Source organism: Pelophylax lessonae (assembly GCF_965119305.1).
Source record: "Pelophylax lessonae genome assembly, chromosome: 1".
Classification (NCBI taxonomy): Eukaryota; Metazoa; Chordata; class Amphibia; order Anura; family Ranidae; genus Pelophylax; species Pelophylax lessonae.
The window spans coordinates 541,548,162-541,575,111 of record NC_138768.1 but is presented as its reverse complement, the minus strand read 5'-3'; the positions used below and the strand labels follow the sequence as shown (position 1 = coordinate 541,575,111).

Below are 26,950 nucleotides of genomic sequence, written 5' to 3'. Positions count from 1 at the left end.
TCCTCTCATTTCTGGTTTTGGCTATGGGAAGGAAGCAAAGACAAACCCCAATTTGGGACACAAATGGCAAAAAAAAAAAAAAAATCTGACAGGTGTTATAACCCTCCCCTAATCTATCCAAAATGGGGAAAGAAAAAGAAAAAGAAAAAGAAAAAAAACACAACGTTTGCCTATAGTTATACTTTACGAAAAATATATACAGCGTGGCATGGTGCCAAACATCCTGAAAACGAAATGTTTGGGTTTATATAAATTTTAAATAAATCCCTACTAAGCTGTATAACTGGGTTGCTATTATTTTTTATTATCGCACCAAGTATTAGGATAAGAATTATTGTTAATTAATAACATAACGCAAGGTGCAATTACGCAAGCGACACTTACTGGACCTCCCTCTCTAGAATTTGGGGATTGCTGTATCCTGATGTGTTAGAAATAATAAAGTATCTTTGGTTCCAAGCAGAATTGTTTCGCAAGTCTCTTGCCAACAGCAGATCAACATACTGTAACTCGCCATCCCACAAATTAAACTCCTGGAAAGATATTAACATGAGTAAACCAAACAAGATAAAGCAAAAATGTAAATTATAATGTTTTTTACAATGAAACCAATCATAAAACAGCACAAAAAGGTCAGATCTGTATGCATATGTATATACAGTATACGACCAACAGTTAATGAAGAAACACATAAACTCAATGTATATTTTTTTACACACAGAAACCAAAGATTTCAGCAAATACCTACAATCAGTAAACAGATGATTTGTGTTATCTTGGGTTACAGTACACTGCTCTTTGCCTTTATTAAACAGAATTACAGTCACTTGTAAGTGGCATATTTGTAATATGTTTAACATTTGATGAAAATAATTTATTAAAAAAAAAACTGAAAACTAAAATGTATTTTATTGGGATTTCATGTGATAGACCAACACAAAGTGGCACATAATTGTGAAGTGGAAGGACAAATGATAAAATGGTTTTCACATTTTTTTTACAAATAAATATCTGAAAAGTGTGGCATGCATTTGTATTCAGTCCCCTTTACTCTGATACCCCTAACTAAAATCTAGTGGAACCAATTGCCTTCAGAAGTCACCTAAATAGAGTCCACCTGTGTATACATTAGGGACAGAAAAGCTGGTCAGAGTTGATGGGAAGATGGATGGAGCCAAAAGCAGGGCAATCTTATGCCTCATACACACTATCAGATAATCAGACGACTTATCGTTCGCATTTTGTTGCATGATACTATTATCGAATACAACGTGTACTAAACATATGATTTTTTTTTTTCCGTACGATTCTGGAAAAGCTTCCTGGTTGCATAGCTACGTATCGAATAGTGCAAAACAAAAACAATGGCAGCCAGGCTTTTTCCAGGTTATTTTTGTGTTTCTGATCATGCGTGGTCTTTGTCTATCGATTTTTAGCGAACGCATACTGTACTGATTAAACGATTGTCGTTCGCTAGGCTATCGTACGACAAAAGTTTTCGTGTTTGTCACTTTGGATTTTGTTGGACGAAATGTCGTGATAGGCTGTCGAAAGCTGCGTACTAATTATCAGATTATCGTGCGATCAATTAGAAAGCGACTTTTTTCGTGCGATTATCTGATCATGTGTACGAGGCATTAGAAGAAAACCTGTTAAGAGTCTGCAAAAGACTTGAGATTGGGGTGGACATTCACCTGCCAGCAGGACAGCAATCCTAAATATACAGCCAGGGCTACAATGGAAAGGAATAGATCAAAGCATATTCAGGTGTTAGAATGGCCCAGTAAAAGTCCAGACCTAAATCCAATTGAGAATCTGTGGCAAGACTTGAAAATTGCTGTTCACAGACGCTCTCCATCCAATCTGACAGAGCTTGAGCTATTTTGCAAAGAAGAATGGGCAAAAAGGTTACTCTCTATATGTGCAAAGCTGATAGAGACATCCCCAAAAAGACTTGCAGCTGTAATTGCAGTGAAAGGTGGTTCTTCAAAGTTTTAAATCTGGGGTGAATACAAATGCACGCCACACTTTTCAGATATTTATTTGTAAACAAGTTTGAAACATTAGGCCCTTTCATACTCGTGCGACTTGTAATGCGATTTGGGACTGCAAAATCGCATGACAAGTCGTTCTCCATTATTTCCAATAAGCCCCATTCATATCTCTGCGACCTGAAGTTGCACCGACTTCAAAGTAGTCCCTGCACTACTTTTGGCATGATTTTGATGCGTTTTGAGTAAAAGACATTCTAAGCCCAGTCAAACTCGCATCATAACGCAGCAAAAAGTCACGTCAAAATTGCGGTAAAATGGCGAGACTTTGAAGTCGCACAAGTGTGAAAAGGGGCCTTAATCATTTTCCTTCCACTTCACAATTATGTGCCACTTTGTGTTGGTCTATCACATAAAATCCCAATAAAATACATTTCTGTTTTGTGACAAAATGTGGAAAATTTTAAGGGGTATGAATACTTTTTCAAGGCACTGTAAAGCTATAGCAAAGAAAGTTTGCCACAAGGACTAGTAATTCCTAGATTATCGATCATTAATTCATTCCTGAACAGCTCACATAACACCCAAGCATAAAGTGTATTCTATTTTATATAGCACTTTCACCATAAAGTTCAAGAAATGAATAGGTAAACCTATACATAATCACTTTAATTTATCGGTTTACATATCTTTGCTATAGCTTTAAAAAAAAACTTTACACAGAGCTCTACAAGTAAAGAGTTGTACTCATAAGAATGGAAATACCTGAATAACCCATTGCCTGTGCTGCCATGCATGGTAGTTTTTAGCATCTTGGTTTAAGATGTCTGCAATAAACTCAAGCTCTTCTGATGGATCCTTGAGCAACTCAACCAGTACTCTCCTGTGGTGCCTAACGAGTAAAATATTTAGCATTAGAGTTCCTATGGCAACACAGTGCAAAGTTGTGATGTGCAGTAACCACAGTGAACAGAGGTCCCTGAGAAAAACAAAATCCATTTCATTGCAATGGTTCACTGAGGTTTGTTTTCTTTGACCTGTGTCATCAAGCACAAAAAATTAAGTCAAAATGATACCAGTTATTACTAAAAAGCAGAAATCCAATCCAAACCTGGAAGTTCTGGAGAGACTTGCCTTCCCCGTGGATCAACTGTGGGTATAGGATTGTATAAATGGAGATTTTCTATGTGTGTGTGGGTTTTTTTTTCTATTGGTTGATCTAGACTAGATCATGGTTGCTCAACCTGTGGCCCTCCAGCTTTTGAAGAACTACAAGTCCCAAGAAGCATTGCAAGCCGCTGAGAGTTACAAGCATAATGGGACTTGTAGTTCTGCAACAGCTGGAGGGCCACAGGTTGAGCACCCATGATCTAGAGCAGGGGTGTTTAAACTACGATCCTCCAGCTGTTGTGGAACTACACGTCCCATGAGACATTGTAAATCTCTGACAGTCACAGGCATGATGGGAATTGTAGTTCCTGAACAGCTGGAGGGCCATAGTTTGGACACCCCTGATCTAGAGGAACTTGTGTTTTTTTTTCAGCCAGACTGAAGTCTAGTACACAACACAATTTTTTTTTCCAGGTTGAACGAAAAAACAAAAACAAAAAACTCCAGTCGGAGTTGCTGTACTAATAATCCCATGTTAGTTTAGTTCAGTGATCTCCCCTGCTGTTCTATTGTGTTATGACAGGGGGCGGCCCACCCTGCCAGAACACTCCGGTCAGCACTCTCAGCCATTGTTTGAGAGCTCTGATTGGGAGCCGGTCAGCTACTGCTTTTCTAGCATGCTCATCCGACAGAAGCCAGCTAAACTGCAGGCAGCCATACACGCGGCAAAAAGGTTTTTATGGAACCGACTGAGGTCGCCCAACATTCGGCCTATGTACTAAACGTAAAGCTGCATTCACACAGAATAGCCGTGATTCTGCCTGCGATTTCAAAATGCCCAGGTGTGATTGACAAATCGCACAACGCACATTTCAGATGCCATTCATTTGAATGGCATCTAAAATTGAGGTGCTGTTCTGCCGTGATAAATTGCACTGTAATCAAATGGCATCGTGTGAAGCTGGTCACCCAAAAAAAGTTCAGGAGTTTCTTTTGGGCAACATGAATGGCATTTGAAATGTGTGATTTGTCATTCACACCTGGGTGCTTTGAAATAGTGGGCAGAATCACCGCTATTCTGCCCGCGATTCAAAATGCCCATGTGTGAATGCAGCCAAACTATGTAACTGTGGAAAAATACAATGTCAGATTTTAGTGGTCTGCGTCTCCAAAAGAGAGATCCAATTGCAGTATATGTCATGAGGACCTTTGTCACCAGGAGAGAAAATGAGAGGAAGATTTTACAGTTGTCATTGGAACAGAAAGTAATGGGGGAATCTTTCAGTGACAGCAGCTACCAAATGGTGGCATTTCCCCTCATTTTTAAATAGGTTTCTATTGAAATCATGTACCTGTCTGGACAGGAAGTGTAGGGAAAAATCTCAGGGCAAACAGACCACAATAAAAACCCAACAGGAGCTCTAACACTTCCCTACACTATCCAAAAAAATAAAAATGATACGAATATTTAAACATCTTTAGGCTAAATTCCAAGCAAACCGCTAAAAACATCGTTGAAATATATTCACGGTCTTAAAGTGGTTTCAAAGGCTGAAGAATTTTTACCTTCATGCATTCTATTCTATCCCCGGGTCCACCCTTTTCTGAAGAACAATGCACTCACTACAATGCAGGCAGCGCTGTGAACGGCGGCGGCGGTAGGCACTACATTCCCCATACAGCACAGCCCTTACTCGCCATCCTCATATACACACACACAATCACTTTAACTGCGAACTGATTTGCATTTTTGTTTGGCAGTCCTGTAATCTAAACACCCCTGCAATACATTCCTATCTTCCCATGCTTTGTCTCTTCAAAAACACTGCAAGCACAGAAAAATACTTATTGATTGGCCAGAAATCCAGTGAGTTTCTAACTTGTTGTTTAGGCCTCATGCACACTGGACGTTTTTACAGCGGCTGTTTTTGGCATCAGATGTTTTTTTCTGCAGCCAATAATCTCCCCAGCATGTTATCCTATGTGTCCATGCACACATAGGCTGTTATCAGCAGTTTTTAGCAGGGGCGTTTTCAGGCTGGAAAAACCCAGAACTAGTGGGTTTTGGGAGGAGTCTTTCAGCTGTAAAAACGCTCTAACTCTGATAAAAGCTTAAAAACTTTGATAATCTCCAGAAGACGCGGCTATGCGTTTTTGAGCCATAAACTTCTGTTTAAAAAAAAAACAAAAAACTAAAAAACGCTACAGCTGAAAAACGCTACTGCAAAAAAGCTGAAAAACTCCTTCTACAGCTACAGCTTTCTACTGACGTCCTGATAACGTCCCAAGTGCATGAGGCCTTAAGCTGATAACACAATGAGGTTGATTTACTAAAACTGGAGAGTGAAAAATCTGGTGCAGCTGTGCAAAGTAGACAATCAGCTTTTAATTCATCTTATTAAATTAAGCTTTGACAATAAAACATGTAAGCGGATTGGTTTTCTATGCAGAGCCGCGCCAGATTTTGCACTCTCCAGTTTTAGTAAATCAACCACAATGCCTCTGCTGCCCTAAAGTTTCAAGCACAGTTTTCAACCCTGCCTTAGTTCTCCCGTGCTGGACTACAGAACACACTCACCTTTCTTCGTTCCCCTATCATATGGAAAGGGAAGAAGGTGTTCTAAAGTCCAGCAGGAGGAAACCAATCTCACCAATCTCCTTACCATTAAGACCAGTTATAGGTGGAGGCAGTGACTACTTTTTGCATTAAGAAAGAAACCAAGCAGGGCTGACAACATTACCTGAGTTTTCAGTCCAGCAAGAGCTACTTGTCACGTTGTCATCAACTCAAACAGAAAGTTAGGAGCACACAGGGTAAAACGTGCAAATTTCTTACAGATGTACCGAATAGGTTTTTTATACGTGGTCATCAAGGTTTTTAAAACCATCTGTGTACTGCACACTGAAGAAGGCCATAGCTATAAGCTTTTATTCTTACCAGACTTGGTAATTTTTTGGCTGGTCTTCAATAATTGCTGATATATAGTTCATTTCCTCACGTAGGTCCTTCTTCAAAGACTGTAATAGAACTCTTCTGTAATGCCTAAAACAGACGTAAGACTGTTTAGAATACAGGATAGGCAAACCAGACATCACATGTGATGTGTTTTTATTAGTTCATGTAAAGTTTTGCATTGACATCTCAATTATTTAAAAAAAAAAACTAAAAACTGGCGCAGCGCTCTAAACCGAGAACATAAATTAAATCAAATTAAGCAGCGCTCTAAACCGAGAACATAAATTAAATCAAATTAAGCAGCGCTCTAAACCGAGAACATAAATGAAATCAAATTAAGCATGCACCGATATTCAATTTATTTTTGCTTACTTTTATTTCATTTATGTTCTCGGTTTATAGCGCTGCATCAATTTTTAGCTTTTTTTGGACTGATTTACTATTTTCCACTAGAGGAAATAGGAGGTGTACAGCAGCTTATAACACGGTTTCTCATAGGTGCAGAGGATTTCTCCCATTAGGTCTTCTGAATTATGTTATGACAGAACAAATTTGCCGATATAAAAAAATGGGAATATTTATTCAACTATTATAGAACACAGTCCCAGTCTCGTATAATATTATTCTATATAGGATAGGGACACTGAAAAGCTGGCCAAATAATGCTTTGATGTGTTACTCACCAAACAGTGTAATTTGCAGCATTCAGCTCAATGGCATCTCCCGTCAGCTTAAAAGCTCTTTCACTTCTCTCATCCTGCTGAAGTACAGCACGGAAATAATCGTAAACATCCCGAACTGAAAAGCAATTGTACATTAGAATTAGCAATGTACTAACTCTCACCACTGAATACTTTCAAAGCAGATTGCAGAAAAAGTCTTTGGCAGGTAAAACTTTATAAACGAAAAGAATTCTGCACTGGGGAAAAATGATAGCACAAGAAAGCAGCCTACACCCAAATCTGTAATACCGAATTTATACATAAACCAATCAGTGTGCCGCTAGCTGATATCGTACATTGCCTGCACAGGACACCATTATGCTATCGGCTTGCCGAAACATTGGTGTTGGGAGACCGCCTGCTTTGAAAAACGCTCTGTATGCCTGCTTACCAGCAGGATTGACACAAGTCAGCAGAGCTTATGGCAGTGATCCAGAAAATACGGCCCTCCAGCTGTTGTGGAACTACACATCCCATGAGGCATTGTAAAACTCTGACATTCACAGACATGACTAGGCATGATGGGAATTGTAGTTCCTGAACAACTGGAGGGCTATAGTTTGAAGACCCCTGGTATATGGCTTAAACCCAGCCAGGGCCTTGTGTCTACAGAGGGGATAACAGACTGGTTGGATCTCCTTTGCAAATATCCAGCAACTTCAAAACCTCTCAGTTTTGGTGGAGGATATCACACTTGGTGGTGGAAGAATTTACCGTCACAGAGAGGATTTATTTTGAATATTGTGTTGGACACTATTTTATTTATTCTTATCTGTTTTTGCACTGGTGTTGAATTATCGGTGTGAATGGACTTCATTTCGGGACTTTTATAATATTACAAATTTCCTTTTGTTTTGAGATTTTCTATATTGGTCAATGTTAATATTACACATGGTAAGTCTATGTGATTTAATGTATACGCACAGCGCAATTCTACAACTCTACAAGACTCTGGTCCGGCCACCCACTCTACAAGACTCTGGTCCGGCCACCCACTCTACAAGACTCTGGTCCGGCCACCCACTCTACAAGACTCTGGTCCGGCCAGCCACCCTACAAGACTCTGGTCCGGCCAGCCACCCTACAAGACTCTGGTCCGGCCAGCCACCCTACAAGACTCTGGTCCGGCCAGCCACCCTACAAGACTCTGGTCCGGCCAGCCACCCTACAAGACTCTGGTCCGGCCAGCCACCCTACAAGACTCTGGTCCGGCCAGCCACCCTACAAGACTCTGGTCCGGCCAGCCACCCTACAAGACTCTGGTCCGGCCACCCACTCTACAAGACTCTGGCCCGGCCACCCACTCTACAAGACTCTGGCCCGGCCACCCACTCTACAAGACTCTGGTCCGGCCACCCACTCTACAAGACTCTGGTCCGGCCACCCACTCTACAAGACTCTGGTCCGGCCACCCATTCTACAAGACTCTGGTCCGGCCACCCACTCTACAAGACTCTGGTCCGGCCACCCACTCTACAAGACTCTGGTCCGGCCACCCACTCTACAAGACTCTGGTCCGGCCACATCTTACCGCACCGGTACTCAGGAAGGATGTGCTGGAATTGGAGAGAGTCCAGAGAAATTCAACAAAGATAATTAGGGGAATGGAGCACATCGGCTATGAGGAAAGACTGCAAGCATTGAACCTTATTCTCTCTGGAGAAGAGACACTTGAGAGGGGATTTGATATCAATGTACAAATACCGTACTTGTGACCATAGCATAGGGAACAAACTTTTCAGAGAAAGGGAATACAATAAAACATGGGGGCACTCACAAACTAGAAGAAAAACGGTTTAACCTTAAACTGCGTAAGGGGTTCGTTGCTGTCAGAGCGGTTAAGGATGTGGGATTCTCTTCCACAAGCAGTGGTATCAGCAAGGAGCATATTAGATGGGCACCTTAAAGACCGCAACATTCAGGGGTATACAATGGTCGGTTAACAGCGAACACACACACACACACACATATTATGGGTTGAACTGGATGGACTGATGTCTTTTTTCAACCTCATCCCATATGTAACTTCACTTTTATATATGGTCTAATTTGCGTTTCTCTCACATTTGAGTTGCCGCTTTTTGAATATTTAGTATAGCGCAGTTTTTCTTTTTTCCCTCTTTATTCCTATTGATGCGATTTTATCATGGAGATTATGTAAGTGCACTTTTGTTATTAAAAAAATAATAATTTTTTTTAAACATATTGCACTATGAGATGTTGTTTCTTTGATTTACATTCCGCTGCTGGATGAGCTTGTAGCAAAGGGATATCAGGTGACAGGATATACTGATTATTTTAATGTTGTCCCTATGGTTTGGTAAGAAGCCAATCTACAATTTTTTTTGCATGGAGTGATATCACGGTGGTGATCAGCACCGGATGCGCCTTCTTTTGGATTGTTTATACCTAGCGAGCTTCCCATGATATTTATATTTGGACAAGAACTTTTCTAGATTTATACACTTTTCATTTCTATTTATTGCGTTTCATATCAATTTTAATGATATGGTTATTTATTTACATTAGATATGAGATTATATGATTTCACTATGCTGGAGATTACATATGAATTATGAATTTGTAACTACTTTCACTTTATGAGTTGAGTATTTTAGTTTCATGCACATTCATTTTTGTGGATTTTAGATCAGGATTTATTGATTTAGCGCCATTTGATTAGTTTAAGTAAAACTATATATTATTTCAAGTGTCTTTTTTATCAGTTAGGTTGAATTTTAGCTTTAAGTGCCGGTTCACACTGATGCGGCTGCGGCGATCGCATGTAATGTCGGAGCGCACTGCTCCTTCATTACATGCGTTTGGCTGTGCGGTGCGAGTTTAGCCATACACTTTGTATGGCTAAATTCGCACCGCACCCGCAGCAAAGACAAGATCACACTGCGATATGCGATCAAACTGGGGGTGTCGTTAAGATTACATTGACATCCCCAGCGTATCGCATATGGCAGTGTGAACTGCCGGGGGTGCGTTTGCGATGCGGGAACAGGCTGCGAATTTGCAGCCTTTCCACATCGCATAAGTGTGAACCGGGGCTAAAGCTCAACTCTAGCCAAAATGTTTATTTTGTTTTGGATAGAACTGTGAAGGTTTAGAATTATTGTAAGGTTTTTTATTGTTGTCTGTGTCTCTGTTGGGGAGATTTCCTTTTTCTCTCTGGGCAGGATGTGGTGGGAAATCTCCCCGACGGGGAAACTAGTATAAAACAAAAACACATATACAGCAGTGTGTGGAGGTGTTAGAACTTTAGATGGAGGTTCATTTACTAAAGGCAAATATATTGTGCACTGCAAATGCAGTTGCTCTAGATCTGAGGGAAAGCTCTCCTGATTTCTATCATCCAATCATGTGCAAGCAAAAATGCTGTTTTTTTTTGTTTTTTAAATTTTCCTCGCATGTGATTGGGTATTCTTACAATACGGCCCAGAACCGCAGGCAATGCGGCCCACTGCCCCCTGACAATTTTTTTTTATGCTGAGGAGGAAGGAAGTTGGGTCGGGGACACGGCCCCAGCAGCTTCCAACTGTAGGCAAAGGCTGCCTTGGAGGGGGGGGAGGCGAGCATGTGCAGTGTTTCTGACTCCTACCACCATTACCACTTCAAGTCACTGAAGTGGTCATGGTGGTTATAGAGTGTTCCTTTATTATCTCTCTGAAGAAGTACACCTCTGTATACTGATTCCATTTAATTTCATCATCCTCTAGTTGTGTTAAATTAGTGCGGGGGTTGCGGCTGCATTTTATTACTTATATACCTTAACTATAGTATATATTTTATATGCGGCCCGAGAAAATTTCTCCACACTCAATGTGGCCCAGAGAAGCCAAAAGGTTGGACACCCATGCTCTAGAGCAAGTGCACAGTATATTAGTAGCCTAATATAGTCTAATATAATCAGTATATTAGTAGTATATTAGTAGCCTTCAGAAGAAGATCAACCTCAATGTTTTTACTGCTCTCTGTAATTTCCTGTCCTAGTGACAACTAAACCCTCATTTCTTGTACAAGCGTCACAATGACAACCTTTCCCCTACCATTTACAAAAACCTTTTGTGAAAAATTGCGGCTGGCTTTAAATGTACATCAACTACATGTATAAATGTCATATATTATAATGTAATGCTAGTTTTACTTTGGTACAGATAAGGATTATGTCAGGCATACTTCTTACCTCTTGTCTGCCCCATTACTGAAAATGCACACTAGAATTCCCAAATTCAAGCAAAAAAAGCTGATCATTTAGAAAATGTCTTACCTCTGAGATGCTGAGAGCTTTAAACAAGTGCTAGACTGGTACATAAACCCAGGGATGGACAATTTTCTGTAGCCATGGGGACTATAAAAAATATTCTGTTGACTGGGTCATTTAGAGCAGGGCCGGGCAGAGGCAGTAAACATGGAAAAAACAATACTGTGGGGGGAAGCTGAGGTGGGAGCCTCTCTTGCCAATGCATCACCCAGTTATGTCCTGCACCGTATGGGACTAAGTTGTTGACTGAGCAGTCCTGGAAAGTGCACTTCTCTCCATGTAACCAGAACTCCGCTGTCAACATGGCACCAGCATGCTCTGTATAAAAAGAACATTGTCCAGCTATCATGGAGCTCCAATGATTACACAGAAAGAGCCACATTATCCCTGTGTAATCTGCAGGAATGAGCTATCAGTATGACAGCTCAGTTCCTGCTTCACATTAATTTATGAATGAAAACTACTACTGTAGGTTACCTGTATGCTGGCTGATTGAGGGGTCCCAGAGGTACCTAACCTTATACCTCAGAATCCTGTCCAGTCACCCCCTGTTGTGTGCGGAGGGAGGAAGCCTGAGGAACCACATTTTATTTGCTCATACCAGCATCACACTGGGCTCCTCCTGTAGGTTGTATGATCAAATGGCCCCCAGGGAGCCCAATCTTAAATATCACAATTTGCATCCCATAAAATTAGGAGGGGGGGGGGGGGGTTTGGATGTCCTACTTGGTGATGGGGTGATCTCTGGTGTGCAGGGAGGACATGTGTGGTAACAGAGGGGCTGCTGGTATTCAGATGGGTCATAAATGTTCACTGCTTGTATGCAGAAGGGTCCTGTACAGGGATGAAGAAGTCAAAAGTGACTTTTTAACTGATAACACAGGGGCTCTTGATATGCAGAGGAGTTCCTTGTTGTGATGGAGGGGCCCCTGGGACAGAGAGGGTCCTATGTAGTGATGGAGGGGTCCCTGGTGCAGAGAGGGTTCTATGTAGTGATGGAGGGGCCCCTGGTGCAGAGAGGGTCCTATGTAGTGATGTAGGGGGGCCCCTGGTGCAGAGAGGATCCTATGTAGTGATGGAGGGGCCCCTGGTGCAGATAGGATCCTATGTAGTGATGGAGGGGCCCCTGGTGCAGAGAGGGTACTATGTAGTGATGGAGGGGCCCCTGGTGCAGAGAGGGTCCTATGTAGTGATGGAGGGGCCCCTGGTGCAGAGAGGGTCCTATGTAGTGATGGAGGGGCCCCTGGTGCAGAGAGGGTCCTATGTAGTGATGGAGGGGCCCCTGGTGCAGAGAGGGTCCTATGTAGTGATGGAGGGGCCCCTGGTGCAGAGAGGGTCCTATGTAGTGATGTAGGGGGGCCCCTGGTGCAGAGAGGGTCCCTATTTAGTGATGGAGGGGCCCCTGGTGCAGAGAGGATCCTATGTAGTGATGGAGGGGCCCCTGGTGCAGAGAGGATCCTATGTAATGATGGAGGGGCCCCTGGTGCAGAGAGGGTCCTGTGTAGTGATGGAGGGGCCCCTGGTGCAGAGAGGGTCCTATGTAGTGATGGAGGGGCCCCTGGTGCAGAGAGGATCCTATGTAGTGATGGAGGGGCCCCTGGTGCAGAGAGGGTCCTATGTAGTGATGTAGGGGGTCCCCTGGTGCAGAGAGGGTCCCTATTTAGTGATGGAGGGGCCCCTGGTGCAGAGAGGATCCTATGTAGTGATGGAGGGGCCCCTGGTGCAGAGAGGGTCCTATGTAGTGATGGAGGGGCCCCTGGTGCAGAGAGGATCCTATGCAGTGATGGAGGAGCCCCTGGTGCAGAGAGGGTCCTATGTAGTGATGGAGGGGCCCCTGGTGCAGAGAGGGTCCTATGTAGTGATGTAAGGGAGCCCCTGGTGCAGAGAGGGTTCCCATTTAGTGATGGAGGGGCCCCTGGTGCAGAGAGGATCATATGTAGTGATGGAGGGGCCCCTGGTGCAGAGAGGGTCCTATGTAGTGATGGAGGGGCCCCTGGTGCAGAGAGGGTCCTATGTAGTGATGGAGGGGCCCCTGGTGCAGAGAGGGTCCTATGTAGTGATGGAGGGGCCCCTGGTGCAGAGAGGGTCCTATGTAGTGATGGAGGGGCCCCTGGTGCAGAGAGGATCCTATGTAGTGATGGCGGGGCCCCTGGTGCAGAGAGGGTCCTATGTAGTGATGGAGGGGCCCCTGGTGCAGAGAGGATCCTATGTAGTGATGGAGGGGCCCCTGGTGCAGAGAGGATCCTATGTAGTGATGGAGGGGCCCCTGGTGCAGAGAGGGTCCTATGCAGTGATGGAGGAGCCCCTGGTGCAGAGAGGGTCCTATGTAGTGATGGAGGGGCCCCTGGTGCAGAGAGGGTCCTATGTAGTGATGTAGGGGGTCCCCTGGTGCAGAGAGGGTCCCTATTTAGTGATGGAGGGGCCCCTGGTGCAGAGAGGATCCTATGTAGTGATGGAGGGGCCCCTGGTGCAGAGAGGGTCCTATGTAGTGATGGAGGGGCCCCTGGTGCAGAGAGGGTCCTATGTAGTGATGGAGGGGCCCCTGGTGCAGAGGATCCTATGTAGTGATGGAGGGGCCCCTGGTGCAGAGAGGGTCCTATGTAGTGATGGAGGGGCCCCTGGTGCAGAGAGGATCCTATGTAGTGATGGAGGGGCCCCTGGTGCAGAGAGGATCCTATGTAGTGATGGAGGGGCCCCTGGTGCAGAGAGGGTCCTATGTAGTGATGGAGGGGCCCCTGGTGCAGAGAGGGTCCCTATTTAGTGATGGAGGGGCCCCTGGTGCAGAGAGGATTCTATGTAGTGATGGAGGGGCCCCTGGTGCAGAGAGGGTCCTATGTAGTGATGGAGGGGCCCCTGGTGCAGAGAGGGTCCTATGTAGTGATGGAGGGGCCCCTGGTGCAGAGAGGGTCCTATGTAGTGATGTAGGGGGGCCCCTGGTACAGAGAGGATTCTATGTAGTGATGTAGGGGGTCCCCTGGTGCAGAGAGGGTCCCTATTTAGTGATGGAGGGGCCCCTGGTGCAGAGAGGATCCTATTTAGTGATGGAGGGGCCCCTGGTGCAGAGAGGGTCCTGTGTAGTGATGGAGGGGCCCCTGGTGCAGAGAGGGTCCTATGTAGTGATGGAGGGGCCCCTGGTGCAGAGAGGGTCCTATGTAGTGATGGAGGGGCCCCTGGTGCAGAGAGGGTCCTATGTAGTGATGTAGGGGGTCCCCTGGTGCAGAGAGGGTCCCTATTTAGTGATGGAGGGGCCCCTGGTGCAGAGAGGATCCTATGTAGTGATGGAGGGGCCCCTGGTGCAGAGAGGGTCCTATGTAGTGATGGAGGGGCCCCTGGTGCAGAGATGGTCCCTATTTAGTGATGGAGGGGCCCCTGGTGCAGAGAGGATCCTATGCAGTGATGGAGGAGCCCCTGGTGCAGAGAGAGTCCTATGTAGTGATGGAGGGGCCCCTGGTGCAGAGAGGGTCCTATGTAGTGATGTAGGGGGTCCCCTGGTGCAGAGAGGGTCCCTATTTAGTGATGGAGGGGCCCCTGGTGCAGAGAGGATCCTATGTAGTGATGGAGGGGCCCCTGGTGCAGAGAGGGTCCTATGTAGTGATGGAGGGGCCCCTGGTGCAGAGATGGTCCCTATTTAGTGATGGAGGGGCCCCTGGTGCAGAGAGGATCCTATGCAGTGATGGAGGAGCCCCTGGTGCAGAGAGGGTCCTATGTAGTGATGGAGGGGCCCCTGGTGCAGAGAGGGTCCTATGTAGTGATGTAGGGGGTCCCCTGGTGCAGAGAGGGTCCCTATTTAGTGATGGAGGGGCCCCTGGTGCAGAGAGGATCCTATGTAGTGATGGAGGGGCCCCTGGTGCAGAGAGGGTCCTATGTAGTGATGGAGGGGCCCCTGGTGCAGAGAGGGTCCTATGTAGTGATGGAGGGGCCCCTGGTGCAGAGAGGATCCTATGTAGTGATGGAGGGGCCCCTGGTGCAGAGAGGATCCTATGTAGTAATGGAGGGGCCCCTGGTGCAGAGAGGGTCCTAAGTAGTGATGGAGGGGCCCCTGGTGCAGAGAGGATCCTATGTAGTGATGGAGGGGCCCCTGGTGCAGAGAGGATCCTATGTAGTGATGGAGGGGCCCCTGGTGCAGAGAGGATCCTATGTAGTGATGGAGGGGCCCCTGGTGCAGAGAGGATCCTATGTAGTGATGGAGGGGCCCCTGGTGCAGAGAGGATCCTATGTAGTGATGGAGGGGCCCCTGGTGCAGAGAGGATCCTATGTAGTGATGGAGGGGCCCCTGGTGCAGAGAGGGTCCCTATTTAGTGATGGAGGGGCCCCTGGTGCAGAGAGGGTCCCTATTTAGTGATGGAGGGGCCCCTGGTGCAGAGAGGGTCCCTATTTAGTGATGGAGGGGCCCCTGGTGCAGAGAGGGTCCTATGTAGTGATGGAGGGGCCCCTGGTGCAGAGAGGGTCCCTATTTAGTGATGGAGGGGCCCCTGGTGCAGAGAGGGTCCCTATTTAGTGATGGAGGGGCCCCTGGTGCAGAGAGGGTCCCTATTTAGTGATGGAGGGGCCCCTGGTGCAGAGAGGGTCCTATGTAGTGATGGAGGGGCCCCTGGTGCAGAGAGGGTCCTATGTAGTGATGGAGGGGCCCCTGGTGCAGAGAGGGTCCCTATTTAGTGATGGAGGGGCCCCTGGTGCAGAGAGGGTCCCTATTTAGTGATGGAGGGGCCCCTGGTGCAGAGAGGGTCCCTATTTAGTGATGGAGGGGCCCCTGGTGTGCAGAGAGAACCTGTGTAGTGATTATTAACCTTTAGAGAAACCTAGTTTTTATTAACCCTTTATTTCCTTAATACTTTGTTTTTTTTTTGCCCTTTTGTTAATCATTTATATGTATACGGTAAATATGTGTTTGGCTATGTTTGTAACAGCTAATAAATAAAGTGCTTTGTACCAGAAACACGATTCTACTGCCTTGACAAATGTGTAATAATTTTTTTTTAAACGCTTATTTTTGTTTTTTTTTTAACTCCTCCTATCTTAGCTATTTTTTCGCTTTTACTGAATGGAATTCATGTTTGTTTTTGTAGCACCAAATTATAATTTATAAGAATAAAGAATAATTTAAGGCAAGCGCACCTTGTCCCTCCACTGATTTAGGGCTATTGCAGGTGTGGACACAGGCGCTGAAATCCCAAGCGACATTTAGATAAAGCCAATACTGCATGAGAATGTAGCAGCTAATATGGCTGTACTGACAGCTGGCATTGCACGAGAAATACTGAGCAAAGTTCGCCTAACAAGTGGGTAGGACTTGGCTCAGTCTTTCTCCCACATTGTTACCTGCTACGTTCTCACCCCTATGTCCACTCCTGAAACTGCAAGGGTTAAATTCTTAACCACTTTACTACCAGTCACGTAACCTCTACGTCGGCTGACTTTGAGTGGTTATACCGGGATGATGCCTCTAGCTAGAGGCATCATCCCGGTACCGTTGTTTGAAGCCGACGGTCGGCTTTCCGTCGGTAACGATCGATGCGGCTCGGGAGCCGCTCGATCGTTACCCGGGGGGGCGGGAGGGGACGTCCCCCCCCTCCCGCCGCCTTCCGCGGCTTTGCTCGGGGCTACCGTCCCACCGGGAGCCCCGAGCACCCAGCCGGCACGTCCGCCGGCTGGATGGAGTCCCGATGAATGCCGGAAACGGCATCGATCGGGTCTCCGATGACGTAACCCGGAGGCGGCGTCCATGACGTCACGTCCGGGTTACTGTGCTGCAAAAGGCGGCAGATTTGAAAAACGGCTGTATGCAAAAATGCCGTTTTCGGCGTTTTGCATACAGGGAAGTGTAGTGGAGGGGTCTAGGGTCTTTTAGACCCTCGATCCCTCCATAAAGTGTACCTGTCACGACATATTGCTGTCACCAGGGATGTTTACATTGCTTGTGACAGCAATAAAAGTGATCAGATTTTTTTTTTTTTTAAAAACCTGTAATAAAGTTTAAAAGAAAAAATAAATAGGAAAAAAAAAAAAAAAAAAATTTAGCCGTCCCCGTCACCGTTAGCTCGCGCACAAAAAAAAACGTATACGCAAGTCGAGCCGCAAATGAAATCGCTGTTCAAACCACACATGTGAGGTATCGCCGCGATCGCCAGAGCGTGGGCAATAATTAAAAAAAAAGAGCTACACTCTAACTCTAAACTGGTAACCGTTAAATAAATTTAAAGCGTCGCAGATTGAGATCTCTATTGACCGTAGTTTGTCGCCATCCCACGGGGGGGCGCAATTTTAAACCGTAACATGTTTGGTATCTATTTACTCGGCGTGACATCATCTTTCACAATATACAAAAAAAATGGGCTAACTTTACTGTTTAGTATTTTTTAAATGCAGTGAAATGTGATTTTTCAAATTTTTTCCAAAAAAATGGCGTTTTAAAGACCGCTGCGCAAATACCGCGTGACAAAAAATTTTGCAATGACCGACATTTTATTCTCCAGAGTCTTTGCTAAAAAAATATATATAATGTTTGGGGGTTCTAAGAAGTTTTCTAGGAAAAAATACTGGTTTTAACTTGTGAACAAAAAGTGTCCGAAATAGGGCTGGGGCTAAAGTGGTTAAATGCTGGTTTTTGCCTAGGGGTGGAGGAATAAAGAGAGAAGACATTATTCCTCGCTCCAGCAGGTACGACTGGTCCCCTGCAGCCTCATCTCTAAGGTGGTCCCAAACATACATGGGTAAAGCGGATGTAAACTCTTATTTAACCTCTTCATGCCTAAGCCTTTTTCTGACACTTGTTGCTTACAAGTTGAAATAAGTATTGTTTTCTAGAATCCCCAGAACATTATATATATGTAAACATCCCTTGTAATAGGAATAGCGCATGACAGGTTCTCTTTATCTCTTATTGACCCCAGATCTCTTCTACAGGCTGGAAAGCCTGAAATAAAAGAAGATTTTGGCAATCCAGCAGCTGATCACATGGTAAGGGGGCAACAGAATACATTTTTAGAGTTTAACCTCTTCTGGACCGGAAGATTTTACCCCCTTAATGACAAGGCCATTTTTTGCAATACGGCACTGCCTTATTTAACTGACAAGTGCGCGGTCGTGCGACGCTGTACCCAAATAAAATTATAAAATTGATGTCCTTTTTTCCCCACAAATAGAGCTTTCTTTTGGTGGTATTTCATTTTTTGCACTATAAACAAAAAAAGTGACAATTCTGAAAAAAAACAATATTTTTTACTTTCTGCCATAAAACACAGCCAATAGAAAAAAAAAAAAAAACAACTTTAAAAAAAATCAAATTCTTTCATCATTTTAGGTCAATATGCCTCATATTTTTGGTAAAAAAAAAAAAATCCCAATAAGTGTATGATAAATAAAATGGCTTCCTATCTACATGTTTGTCTAAATAAATATAATTTTCAATCTGGCTTCAACAGTCAAAATGTTATTGAAACCCGTGAGTTTTGGGATTACCCTTACATGTATATTGATATTGTTTTGTGCAAAAGTTATCGCATCTACAAACTAGGGGAAAGATTTGTCCTTTTTATTTATTTTTTTACTAGTAATGGCGGCGATCAGCGATTTTTAGCAGGACTGCGACATAGCGGCAGACAAATCGGACACCTAACTGACACTGTTGACACTTGAGGGAACCAGTGACATTACTACAGTAAAATAGCCCTGTTACTATACTGACACTGGCAAGGAACGGGTTCACACCAGGGGCAATCAAAGGGTTAAATGAGTGCCATGAGGATGTTTTCTAACTGTGTGGGGGATAGACTCACTAGATGAACACAGATCGGTGTTCCTGAATAGCAGGAACACAGGATCTCTGTTTATCTGTGACAGATTGGCGGTCTGCCTTGTTTACATAGAGGTACATAAGTCGTTTTGTGTAATAACTCTCTCATACTGGTCACTTGAAGTTCAACATGGCACCTCATGGAAAAGAACTCTCTGAGGATCTGAAAAAAAGAATTGTTGCTCTACATAAAGATGGCCTAGGCTATAAGAAGATTGCCAAGGCCCTGAAACTGAGCTGCAGCACAGTGGCCAAGACCATACAGTGGTTTAACAGGACAGGTTCCACTCAGAACAGGCCTCGCCATGGTCGACCCAAGAAGAGGGTCAGTCTGTCAGTGCTCAGACCATACATCACACACTGCATCAAATTGGTCTGAATGGCTGTTGTCACAGAAGGAAAGAAGGAAGCTTCTTCTAAAGCTGATGCACAAGAAAGCCTGCAGTTTGCTGAAGACAAGCAGACTAAGGACATAGATTACTGGAACCATGTCCTGTGGTCTGATGAGATAAAGATAAACCTATTTGGTTCAGATGGTGTCAAGCGTGTGTGGCAGCAACCAGGTGAGGAGTACAAAGACAAGTGTGTCTTGCCTATAGTTAAGCATGGTGTGGGAGCGTCATGGTCTGGGGCTGCATGAGTGCTGCAGGCACTGGAGAGCTACAGTTTATTGAGGGAACCATGAATGCCAACATGTACTGTGACATACTGAAGCAGAGCATGGTCTCCTCCCTTCAGAGATTAGGCCTCAGGGCAGTATTCCAACATAACAACCCCAAACACACTTCCAAGACAACCACTGCCTTGCTAAAGAAGCTGAGGGTAAAGGTGATGGACTGGCCAAGCATTTCTCCAGACCTAAACCCTATTGAGCATCTGTGGGGCATCCTCAAATGGATAGTGGAGGAGCGCAAGGTCTCCAACATCCACCAGTACCGTGATGTTGTCATGGAGGAGTGGAAGAGGACTCCAGTGACAACCTGTGAAGCTCTGGTGAACTCCATGCCCAAGAGGGTTAAGGCAGTGCTGGAAAATAATGGTGGCCAAACAAAATAAAGACACTTTGGGCCCATTTTGGACATCATCTTTTAGAGGTGTACTCACTTTACACTGTTATACAAGCTTTGCAATCACTCCTTTACATTGTAGCAAAGTGTCATTTCTTCAGTGTTGTCACATGAAAAGATAAAAATATTTACAAAAAATGTGTACTCACTTTTGTGAGATACTGTATACAGTAATACACAGCCTCACCCTGCTCTGCACATGCTCAGTTGCTCTCCTATTTTAGGCATTTTTAGGCACTGCCAAGTTAGCCTTAAAGCAAAATATAACCCTCCTATGCTTTACAGCCAAGGGTGCTGCTTCTGTTTAATCAGCAACTGCCATGGTGCTGCACGTGACCAGTTATGACACCAGTCATTTGATTAACAGTTTGGTTGAGGACACAAGCAAATGTGACAATTAGAAATCCCGGTATTCCAGGAATTTAACGTTTTTTTTTTTTTAAAACATTAAATCAATGTGTTTGGTTCCGCTTTATGATTTACTGCTGTTTTTGGGGCTCTGAGCTTTAGCAAAATGGCAGCCTCCAGCATGAAGTTGTTATGGGTAAAGTTCCGCTTTACAATGAAGAGAGATAACACTGCTCAGGCTAGTCAAAGTCCACGATTCAAGGTGGGTGCTGAACCTCGGCTCACCACCAGGAGAAGCATAAATGAAGAAAATAGTCGCACACCACCATGGAATCCAATGAAGACAAGTTATTTTATTATACGTAGTACAAAGTAAAGCAGGGTAGGACAGCAGACGCGTTTCACACGACTGCTACATGCTTGTTCACTTCCACTTTAAGCTGCTCTAAAAAACCCAAATTTCTCTCTCTGCAATCTTTTATTTTCTAACTCATCCAGCTATTTCCATGATTGAAAGTACATTAGAATTTAAATGGGGGCTTTGTACACCAGGCACTTTCTGATCAGGCATTTTTTGTAACTAAGCTGCAAGGTCTCCCTTTTCTATATATAAAATAAAGCTGTATTTTAAACCCAGACATACCAAAGTATCTACTTACATTTCTCGCTATAAACAATCTGAACAATTGGGTTTGGCCCATCATCTTGAGGGACAGGAATCACATCTGCCCATTCTTTCCTCTCTCTGTAAATACAAAAGAACACACATACATAATCTGAGCAATATAAACAAATGTATTTATAAAATATATTTAACCACTTCCTTACCGCTTGGACGTCATATGACATCCAGGGCTTTAAGTGGGGATATCTGAATGATGCCTGCAGCTGCAGGCTGTTAAGCCGCTTGATCGTTCTTACAAGTGCGATCGGTGAGCTGGAGAAGGAATAGTACACCATAGAGTCTGCCAAGGACCAGATGGTCCCCGGCAGTCTCTATGACTCTTGGAGGCCCAGGTGTGACATCATCACCTGGCAGTTGTCAATACTGCCGAGATCTCAGCTCTATAGCCGAGATGTTTTTTTATTTCAAGCTTTCCAGCCTGTAGGAGAGATCGAAGGTCTTATTGACCCCAGATCTCTCCATAAAGAGGACCTGTCATTCACTATTCCTATTACAAGGGATGTTTACATTCCTTGTAATAGGAATAAAAGTGATAAAAAAAAAAAAAAAAAAAACGTAAAAGGGTAAGTGTAAAAGTAAAAATAAATAAATAAAAAAAAAAATGTTAAAGTGCCCACGTCCCCGTGTGCTCGCACACAGAAGCGAATGCATGCGTACTTCACGGCCACATATGTAAACGGCATTCAATCCATACATGTGAGGTATCACCACGAACGTTAGAGCGAGAGCAACAATTCTTGCCCAAGACCTCCTCTGTAACTCTAAACTGGTAACCTGTAAAGCGTTGCCTATGGAGATTTTTTAAGTGCCGAAAATTGGCGTCATTCCACGAGTGTGCGCAATATTAAAGCGTGACATGTTAGGTATCTATTTACTCGGCGTTACATCTTCATTCACATTATACAAAAAATTGGGCTAACTTTAGTGTTTTCTTTTTTTTAATTCATAAAATTGTTTTTTTGTCCCAAAAAAATTGCGTTTGAAAAATTTATGTGCAAATACCGTGTGACATGTAAAGTTGCAATGACCGCCATTTTATTCCCTAGGGTCTCTGTTAAAAAATATATATAATAATGTTTGGGGTTTTGGGTAATTTTCTAGCAAAAAATTCAGATTTTTACATGCAAGAGCGGAATGCCAGAAATGGCCCGATATGGAAGTGGTTAACAAATGTTTGAAGTAAATCTCCAATTTCACAGTCTATGGAGGTCTCAGTATCCTCCACTGTTAACACATGTATCTGCAATATGAACAAACATGTACAGGAAAATTTGACATGGGAGTGGAACATTCTATGTCAGAAAACATGTGACTAAATGTAGACGCCATTGGTCACAATGGGGATTGATGGATTTCCTCCTGGAACTTTATCTTCCATACATACAGCTACACTATACACAAACCCTAACAGACGGGCTCTTCAGGCATCCAATGTGCTCAACAGGTCCTTCTCCCACCCACTACCGTCACTAATGGGTCCTTCTCCCACCCACTGCCGCCAACAATGGGTCCTTCTCCCACCCACTGCCGCCAACAACGGGTCCATCTCCCACCCACTGCCGCCAACAACGGGTCCATCTCCCACCCACTGCCGCCAACAACGGGTCCATCTCCCACCCACTGCCGCCAACAACGGGTCCATCTCCCACCCACTGCCGCCAACAACGGGTCCTTCTCCCACCCACTGCCGCCAACAACGGGTCCATCTCCCACCCACTACCACCAACAACGGGTCCTTCTCCCACCCACTACCACCAACAACGGGTCCTTCTCCCACCCACTGCCGCCAACAACGGGTCCTTCTCCCACCCACTGCCCCCAACAACGGGTCCTTCTCCCACCCACTGCCCCCAACAACGGGTCCTTCTCCCACCCACTGCCACCAACAACGGTCCTTCTCCCACACACTACCCCCAACAACGGGTCCATCTCCCACCCACTGCCGCCAACAACGGGTCCTTCTCCCACCCACTGCCGCCAACAACGCGTCCTTCTCCCACCCACTACCGCCAACAACGGGTCCTTCTCCCACCCACTGCCGCCAACAACGGGTCCTTCTCCCACCCACTACCGCCAACAACGGGTCCTTCTCCCACCCCCTGCCGCCAACAACGGGTCCATCTCCCACCCACTGCCGCCAACAACGGGTCCTTCTCCCACCCACTGCCTCCAACAACGGGTCCTTCTCCCACCCACTACCGCCAACAACGGGTCCTTCTCCCACCCACTGCCGCCAACAACGGGTCCTTCTCCCACCCACTGCCGCCAACAACGGGTCCATCTCCCACCCACTGCCACCAACAACGGGTCCTTCTCCCACCCACTGCCGCCAACAACGGGTCCTTCTCCCACCCACTGCCGCCAACAACGGGTCCTTCTCCCACCCACTACCACCAACAACGGGTCCTTCTCCCACCCACTGCCGCCAACAACGGGTCCATCTCCCACCCACTGCCGCCAACAACGGGTCCATCTCCCACCCACTGCCGCCAACAACGGGTCCTTCTCCCACCCACTACCACCAACAACGGGTCCTTCTCCCACCCACAACGGGTCCATCTCCCACCCACTGCCACCAACAACGGGTCCTTCTCCCACCCACTGCCGCCAACAACGGGTCCTTCTCCCACCCACTGCCGCCAACAACGGGTCCTTCTCCCACCCACTGCCGCCAACAACGGGTCCTTCTCCCACCCACTGCCGCCAACAACGGGTCCTTCTCCCACCCACTACCACCAACAACGGGTCCTTCTCCCACCCACTGCCGCCAACAACGGGTCCTTCTCCCACCCACTGCCGCCAACAACGGGTCCTTCTCCCACCCACTACCACCAACAACGGGTCCTTCTCCCACCCACTGCCGCCAACAACGGGTCCTTCTCCCACCCACTGCCACCAACAACGGGTCCTTCTCCCACCCACTGCCGCCAACAACGGGTCCTTCTCCCACCCACTGCCGCCAACAACGGGTCCTTCTCCCACCCACTGCCGCCAACAACGGGTCCTTCTCCCACCCACTACCACCAACAACGGGTCCTTCTCCCACCCACTACCACCAACAACGGGTCCTTCTCCCACCCACTGCCGCCAACAACGGGTCCTTCTCCCACCCACTGCCGCCAACAACGGGTCCTTCTCCCACCCACTGCCACCAACAACGGGTCCTTCTCCCACCCACTGCCGCCAACAACGGGTCCATCTCCCACCCACTGCCGCCAACAACGGGTCCATCTCCCACCCACTGCCGCCAACAACGGGTCCTTCTCCCACCCACTGCCACCAACAACGGTTCCTTCTCCCACCCACTGCCGCCAACAACGGGTCCATCTCCCACCCACTGCCGCCAACAACGGGTCCTTCTCCCACCCACTGCCACCAACAACGGGTCCTTCTCCCACCCACAACGGGGTCCATCTCCCACCCACTGCCACCAACAACGGGTCCTTCTCCCACCCACTGCCACCAACAACGGGTCCTTCTCCCACCCACAACGGGTCCATCTCCCACCCACTGCCACCAATGATGGTTTTATCTCACACCAAACGCCCTCAATGATGGGGCCTTCTCACACCCCCTGCACCTGCTACCCACACTAACAGATGCAATCTACACCCACACTATACACTACACCCATTCCATGTCTCTATACATCGTGAACTTTAATCCTCCCATGTTTCTGCAAATATTTGCATCCGGGATTTTACATCTTCTAAGAACTGTGTATATATTCAATCTGAATGTCCTCCAATACAATGTGATCGTTCATTCCAGTGCAGCATTACCTGTAAGGAATATAGCGATCAGATAGGTTGTCATAGTCCATCTCGGAGTCCCCTATCCCCTCCATCTCACAGTTTTTATACTCCAGGTCCTCCAGTACGGAGTCCACTCCAGTATTCTGACCAGCGAAATCCCCATCCTCCTCCGCCTGGCACTGCATCCTCTTCGCCGGGTAGAGAGTGAAAGTTACACAGGAAGAGGAAGGGTAGCGGCTAGTTCTTACCCAGTAGAAGGACCTTAGTGATGTCAGCAGACCATGTGACTGACTGTTTGGTCACATGGTACAGAGAAGTACAGGAAGTGGATAGGAACTGGGCACAACCAATGTGGCTGCTGTGCAATACAGGCGTGTGCTCGGTTTTGTTTCTGCTTGAACTTCTTGAATCTCTGCCAAGGAGTCGGACTGTCTCTGGGGGACCTGTCTGTCTCTGTATATAAGCAGGGGGGATCTGTCTCTCTCTGTATATGGGGAGGGGGGAACTGTCTGTCTCTGACTGCAGTCAAGCCATCAGACAGTTCCAAATTAGTGGTCATGCTATCAGACAAGTTTTTTTTGTGTTGGAAATTGTAGACGGAAACATTATTTGACACAATGCACAGCAGATTGTAACCTACAAAATAATTATTACACAAATGTGTCATACACACCCCCCTCTACCATATCTTACAATACGGTGGGATTTTACTATGGAAATTTAAAGATACAGAGCCCCAAATATCACCCCTTAGTCTACAAATGGTCATTTTCGCAATACTTCAAAATGGATCAGACATGAAATCTCCCATTGGACCAATACGTTTACAATGCAGATGTGTCATACACACCCCCCTCTACCATATCTTACAATACGGTGGGATTTTACTGTGGAAATTTAAAGATACAGACACCCAAATATCACCCATTAGGCTACAAATTGAATTTTTTTCAAAAATGTTAAATGGGAGAAAAATAAAATCTCCCATTGTACCAATACGTTTACAATGCAGATGTGTCATACACGCCCCCCTCTACCATATCTTACAATATGATGGGATTTTACTGTGGAAATTTAAAGATACAGAGCCCCAAGATTTCATGTCTGATCCATTTTGAAGTATTGCGAAAATGTCAATTTGTAGCCTAAGGGGTAATATTTGGGGCTCTGTGTCTTTAAATTTCCACAGTAAAATCCCACCATATTGTAAGATATGGTAGAGGGGGTGTGTATGACACATCTGCATTGTAAATGTATTGGTCCAATGGGAGATTTTATGTCTGATCCATTTTGAAGTATTACGAAAATGTCAGTTTGTAGTCAATGGATTGATATTTGGGTGTCTGTATCTTTAAATTTCCATAGTAAAATCCCCCCATATAGTAAGATATGGTAGAGGGGGATGTGTATGACACATCTGCATTGTAAACGTATTGGTCCAATGGGAGATTTTATTTTTCTCCCATTTAACATTTTTGAAAAAAATGTCAATTTGTAGCCTAAGGGTTGATATTTGGGGCTCTGTATCTTTAAATTTCCATAGTAAAATCCCACCGTATTGTAAGATATGGTAGAGGGGGGTGTGTATGACACATTTGTGTAATAATTATTTTGTAGGTTACAATCTGCTGTGCATTGTGTCAAATAATGTTTCCGTCTACAATTTCCAACACAAAAAAAACTTGTCTGATAGCATGACCACTAATTTGGAACTGTCTGATGGCTTGACTGCAGTCCATATACAGACACCTCCCCCATATACAGACACCTCCCCCCATATACAGACACCTCCCCCCATATACAGACACCTCCCCCATATACAGACATCCCCCCCATATACAGACATCTCCCCCCATATACAGACATCTCCCCCCCATATACAGACATCTCCCCCCATATACAGACATCTCCCCCCCATATACAGACATCTCCCCCCATATACAGAAACCTCCCCCCATATACAGACACCCCCCCCATATACAGACACCTCCCCCATATACAGACACCTCCCCCCATATACAGACACCTCCCCCATATACAGACATCTCCCCCATATACAGACATCTCCCCCATATACAGACATCTCCCCCCATATACAGACATCTCCCCCCCCTATACAGACATCTCCCCCATATAAAGACACCTCCCCCATATACAGACACCCCCCCCATATACAGACATCTCCCCCCATATACAGACATCTCCCCATATACAGACACCTCCCCCCATATACAGACACCTCCCCCCATATACA

The 26,950-nt window shown here is 45.6% G+C and overlaps 1 protein-coding gene across 1 annotated transcript in view; it reads right to left on the bottom strand.

Moving 5' to 3' along the window:
- The window catches only part of FNTA (farnesyltransferase, CAAX box, subunit alpha), a 34,916-nt gene extending 9,997 nt beyond the window's left edge, over positions 1-24,919 (bottom strand). Inside the window, exons 1-6 of the mRNA XM_082262047.1 lie at positions 24,724-24,919; positions 20,916-21,001; positions 6,741-6,855; positions 6,040-6,144; positions 2,757-2,883; positions 385-533 (exon numbers count right to left, since the gene is read on the bottom strand). Coding sequence (XP_082118173.1) covers positions 385-533; positions 2,757-2,883; positions 6,040-6,144; positions 6,741-6,855; positions 20,916-21,001; positions 24,724-24,881 — 740 coding nt within the window. The 5' untranslated portion in view covers positions 24,882-24,919. The remainder of the gene's footprint in view (positions 1-384; positions 534-2,756; positions 2,884-6,039; positions 6,145-6,740; positions 6,856-20,915; positions 21,002-24,723) is intronic.
- Positions 24,920-26,950: the final 2,031 nt, after the last annotated feature.